At 32.6% G+C, this 6,055-nt stretch overlaps 1 protein-coding gene across 5 annotated transcripts in view; it reads right to left on the bottom strand.

Annotated features, from left to right (window-relative positions):
- Positions 1–2,625: 2,625 nt before the first annotated feature.
- Positions 2,626–6,055, bottom strand: part of TBCA (tubulin folding cofactor A) — an 83,225-nt gene continuing 79,795 nt past the window's right edge. For all 5 annotated transcript variants that reach the window (XM_054252156.2, XM_078365893.1, XM_002744839.7 and 2 more), the window contains 2 exons: positions 4,484–4,570; positions 2,626–2,882 (listed from right to left, as the gene is read on the bottom strand). In XM_054252156.2, coding sequence (XP_054108131.2) covers positions 2,802–2,882; positions 4,484–4,570 — 168 coding nt within the window. In that variant the 3' untranslated portion in view covers positions 2,626–2,801. The remainder of the gene's footprint in view (positions 2,883–4,483; positions 4,571–6,055) is intronic.

Below are 6,055 nucleotides of genomic sequence, written 5' to 3'. Positions count from 1 at the left end.
CTCAGCCTCCTGAGTAGCTGGGATTACAGGCACGTGCCACCATGCCCAGCCAATTTTTTGTATCTTTAGTAGAGACGGGGTTTCACCACGTTGACCAGGATGGTCTCGATATCTTGACCTCGTGATCCACCCGCCTTGGCTCCCAAAGTGCTGGGATTACAGGCGTGAGCCACCGCGCCCGGCCTTGTTCTTGCTTTTCATTCAACCTACATGTTTACTAGACAACTACTATACAATATGTTCATTGAGGCCTCAGGTGTTGGGGCAGGAAGAAAAAGAGGCAAAATTACTTGGCAATTTCTACCTATTATACAGATATAAGCATTTAAATAAAACTTAAAAACAAGATGCTGAATTGATTACAGCTGCTCTTATTTTAATATTCTTATTGATGGCCATGAAAACCTAAACAGAATGTATGAAAAACTCCCAGACATAAAGCCTTCACATGTTGTTAAGCCTCTTGTGCTTCTTATTGATACTTGTGGACAGTGATCCAGTATAAAATCTATAGTTGAGACAGGAATTCTCTAAAGATTTTTCTTTCTTTCTCGCTCTCTCTCTCTCTCTCTCAAGAGTTCTCTTTCTCTTTACAGGCAAATGCCTCCACGCCCGGCTAATTTTTGTATTTTTAGTAGAGATGGGGTTTCACCATGTTGGCCAGCTGTTCACGAACTCCTGACCTTAGGTGATCTGCCTGCCTCGGCCTCCCCAAGTGCTAGGATTACAAAAGTGAGCCACCGTGCCCAGCCAATAAAGATGTATTCTTTTTTTTGCATTTATCTCAATATTGATTTCTTCTTTTCTAGGCCTTTTGGCAACAAAGTAATTTTTTTGGTAACCAAAATTTGGGTCCTTGCTGCAAAACTTATACATGTGAGTCTATATCTATATATATCTTAGTGTTCTGTTCTCTTTAAGCTTTAATTGGTTAATAAACCATTTGCAATGGAAATACATATGTGTGTGTGTATATATATATATATATATATATACACCAGAATAGTTTCTTTAAATGAAATACTACTTGGAAAACTAAATATTAGTGCCCTACCCCCACCTCCACCCCTCACCCCTTCCCAAACCAATCTATTGCTCTGGTACTTGATGGCAATCACAAAATAATCTAATTCTCTTGGTAGTCAAATATCTAACACTAAACCTTAATCTCAAATTTTACACTATAATTACAGTTGCTTTTTATTTTCTCAACTTTTCCTATTCCCACCTCAAATATTTTTAAAATGCCATGTAATATGTTTTGGGATGACATTCACTTTTCCTTTTCCCACCTCAAATATTTTTAAAATGCCATGTAATATGTTTTGGGATGACATTCCAATTTAGAAATGCTTCTGATATGTTATTCTCTTAAGAAGTAATTTTTGACATGTGTAAATAAGTTTATTTTATAAGTGATATACTCTATGATTTATAACAACAGAACCTTTAGAAGTAACTTAGAAAAAAATTATTTTTCTCTTTTCTAATCTTTGGAGAGATTCAATAATTAAGTCATGATTTCTAGTGATTATCTGGAACTTCCAAAATAATATCAACCATACTACAACTCTAAGTATTTAATGCAGCAAAAACTCAAGTTTTATTTTTTTCCAATTTTGACTTTTAAAGTTTAAATGCTATATATACATATTTGGTTCCTTATATCAATGCCCATTAGGGCTGACGATAAGACTCACACACATTTTCTGGAAATATAAAAAATCTAAATGAATTGTCATGTATTTTTGGAAAATAAACTCAAATGATTGGGTAACAGGGTCACAACTGTACCGAAAAAATACTTTCTGACAAAATGGTACTCCCCCTACGCCCCGACTCAATCTAGATAATCAAGATTGGGCTACAGCCAAAGTATGCTGGAGCTTGCCCAAATTTTCATAACTGTGTTCAGTGATGTCATATTAGTAGTTTGAAATTGGTCACAGTAGGAGTATTTATACCACAGAAATCGGCAAAATCTACCAATAAGAGGTTCCCCTCCGATTCTGAAGAGTCTTTAAATATTTGCCAGCACTTCACTAGCAACAGCCATTATTGTTTTAAAAGACCATTCAACTCTCCCTCGTTCATAAGAATCTTTCTTGAAGATCAAAATGGTTGGGTGTTTTTTGTGTGAATCTGTCCTGGAAAAAGATTTAAATGTTTCTCATTCATTTACAGTAATGGAAATGTTAGACTTTCACTGTGAAGGCCTTATGTGAGGCTTATCCAAAATGAGTTCTTTTATATCAGTTGTACTCCATTCCAAATAAACCGCTTAAAATGCAATCTTTTAGAGATAAGGTCTTGCTATGTTGCCTAGGCTGGAGTACAGTGGCATAATCATACCTTACTATATCCGCACACTACTGGGCTCAAGCAATCCTACCACCTCCGCCTCCCCAGTAGCTGGGAATACAGGATGCACCACTACACCTGGCTAAAATTTGGATTCTTATCTGAAAAAATGGTATCCTATTTTTAAAACTCAATTCATGCTTATGAAGCAAAATACATAGACTTCGAATGGAACCTAACAGATTATAGTTCTCTGTCATAAACTCTATGTGATTTAATGATAAAAGGTTAATTAAAAAGTTTTATAAAGTATGAAATAAACAATTTTATTAGACACACTCATTTATTTGACATATTGAATTAGACAAAGAAATATGTATGTAACCAGAGAAAAACAATCACATTCTCATACTACTTTAACACACAGCAGTGGTTAAAAACAATGAATTGTAAAATGAACCCCAGATTTAATGTAAAAACCACCCCATACAAGAAAAGTTTCAGGCTTCTAACTTCATTGAATCCAGTACTAAACGTGCTTCTTTATATTCCTCAGCTTCTTCCAGGTCTTTTTCATTTTCCTAAAATGAAATACAATAAAATTAAGTTTATCCTTTTCAAAGTTCAGTACTTTGTTATTTACTCAAAATTACAAACCATTAATGTAAATCACTAAAAAATTAAAAGTAAAAAAATCCCAAGCTTCATGTAAATATATTGGAATTCCACAGGTTTCCCACATTCTGCTCCTTCTTTACAAGGAAAGGAAGAAATAACTACTGGTTTTGTTTCACTGTATATATTCTCATATAGTAAGTGAATAACACAGTCATCTAAAGCTATCAGCATTAATTAAATGAAAAACCTCGGAAAAGTTTATTCTCATTTTGTTGACCCATCATCATCATACAAAAGAGAAAAGTATAAAAGGAAAATTTACTAAACATGTTACATATATGAAACAGCATTCAGGCCAAAATAATCCTCCAACTATTCACAATGACAAAGAAGGCTTCCGATGTCACAACAGAGTTAAATATAATTTTTGAATTAAACAAATGAATTGCCTGCTTGCTAATAGGTATATACCTTACACAAAGGAAATAAAACACATTGTTTATTTTCTGATATTTAAAGATTGAGTTTTTCCATAATAATGATATACAGGAAAGTTTTACTTATATATTGTATTGATAATAGACAAATGAAATAATCTGAATTTCTCTACATAGGAAATTTTGTTTGATTTTTAAATGAAGCTATGGTTAGCAATTTATGTCAGGTCAATAAAAGATGGAGATATACAAACAGAGAGTAGATGAAATAAAGTATGTGTGAATTTAATATGAAAACTTAAAGCAAAAGGATGGAGAATTTGCTTAGCTCAAACTATAGGTAAGAATTTGTTAAACCTCTGCATTATACCTTAAACACATCTTTGTTTTCTGTTAGTAAATGTAAGCTCTTCAAGGGCAGAGATACCGTTACTCACACACAAATGTGTCATCCAAAGCCATTATTTTTTTCAAGCAATTTCTATTATTTTCTCAACTACTAAATTCATGAGAGAAAAAAGCATTTAACTGTCAAGAAATACAAATGGTGATTCCTGTCTTAGATAGTATTTTAACAGTTATTATTTCCTGCTTTATTTACCTTCTGTATCACAAGGCATTTATACCAGCAAGTATAATTGTTATCCATCTCCAAGTTAATATGAGGAAACTACCTAAATTACCAGGTTTTTCCCCCTCTCTCAAATTGATTTAGGGTTGAATGTGAAATAATTTCAGATCCTTTTAATAACAGCCCAAATTCTTTTGAAACATTAGTTCTTTTAAAACTTCAGTCAACTCATCCTCAATGTGTCAAAAGATAGTTATGTATGAAAACCAAATAATCAAGACATTGCTGGACAATACTGGTACTATCATAACTTAAATTTAACTAGCTAAATTTTAGTAAATTGAAGAAGCATGGCAGAAAATAGTACTTTTACAGGAACATAACTTAAAACACAATTTAGACACCATTAATTATTTTAAAATATAGTAGCATAAAGGGCAAGTGAATAAGAAATACCACCACTAATTCTCAGTGTTAAATATTTAAACTTTTGGCTTTCCATGTATTGGATTGAAAAAAAGGTTTTTAAATATAAGACACAGAAGTCTGTACTTACTAATATCTGTTGAAGATCCAAATATGCAGCTTCCAACCTGCGCTGGCAATCTGGGATCATCATCCGGGATTCTTGTAGGATCTCTACCTAGAATGAGAATCTCTGTGAGATGTTCAGAGATGGCAGAACTTGTATGTGTTTAGCTCATACATTGGTAAATAAATACTTATTATGAAGAATCGGAGAAAAGTTATGGTTATGTTAAATGGTTCAATATTTTAACTTAAATTGTGTTTATTAGAAGCTAGAAAGAAAGATCATCATACCGTAAAACCTACAAAGTACAAGTTTAAGAACTAAATCTTTTTGGTAATCACCTTCTCATGCTAAGTGAAAGTTAACTGGAAAAGCTTTTCATAGAGCATTTATTTTAAAAGGCTATTTAAAATAAACTATTTCCCCCCACTGTCACAAAGAACCTTTATCCAAAATGGGATCAGCTGGTTACATAAATATCTCCTGCATCTCTTGAGTAATAAAGAAAAACAGTGTTCAGATAATATCACATGGAGATAATTACTGCATGAAAAAAGTTATTGAGTTATTGATCACATTGTGTGCACACTGCAGGAGGTTCACACTGAAAGTGAGAGGTAAAGAAAAATGAAAAGCAAAGACCAGCAGGTTCATATTTTTGATGCTTATCATGCATAAAAAGTTATTACTTATCCTCGTGCTTCATTTTAGGAAAGAGATTATTCTCCCCATGCAATGTGAGCCAAATTACCAATGTGGCACCCCTCTGAATCTCAACTTCTTGCCTATTCCTCCTGATGACAGGCACTACAGAATTAAACAAAGAAATATGTATTCTAGAGGAAATTTCTGGACGTAAAATCCATCATTCAAAACTGGACTACAACAAATCAAATCATAAAAGAAAAAAAATCAAATCAATGACAGGGAAACCCAATTGATAAGACTACATAAGTTAGTGCCACATGTTGGATTTCAAATAGGGCTTTTACTTAGGGTAGTAGGAAGCTTTATTTCCTCAAACTATTCTCAGAAAGAAACACAGATCATCTAAACATTCATTTCCAAAAAATAATGTTTGGTCAAATACCTTCAAAGAAATAATGTGAGCTTTTTACTAAGGAGATTATCAAGCTCATATAAAATAAAAAGGAATGATATAATTTAATGTCAATAATACTGTATTTTAATAGAAACTTTAAGTCCCAGTACCTTCTTCCTTTCTTCAATAGTTTTGTCATAGCTCATATTGAAAACAAAAGTCTGAATTATAACATACAAAGAAGTTCTTTATTCACGTCTATTTTCTCAGGTGGAAATCTATTGCTGAACTTAAACCTCATTTTCTAATAAGGCACACGTTGAAAATTTCAAACATAACATCATGACTTTACTTCAGAGCTAAGCATACTATTAATCATTGCCATTAAATTACTTTTGTGTATCTGGTTAGTTTGAATATATGTGAAAAACCAGTGATAGGAACATTTCATATTAGATTATTCATATTTCCTTTCCTATGGAATTCCCTTCAGAATGGTTATAGGAATTAAACAAGATGAAATAAATATAAAGAAGTAGGTCAAATCCATGACA

The sequence above is a fragment of the Callithrix jacchus genome, chromosome 2, assembly GCF_049354715.1.
Source record: "Callithrix jacchus isolate 240 chromosome 2, calJac240_pri, whole genome shotgun sequence".
Classification (NCBI taxonomy): domain Eukaryota; kingdom Metazoa; phylum Chordata; class Mammalia; order Primates; family Cebidae; genus Callithrix; species Callithrix jacchus.
Note: the sequence above shows the minus strand (reverse complement) of the source record. Positions and strands in the feature narration are given on the sequence as shown.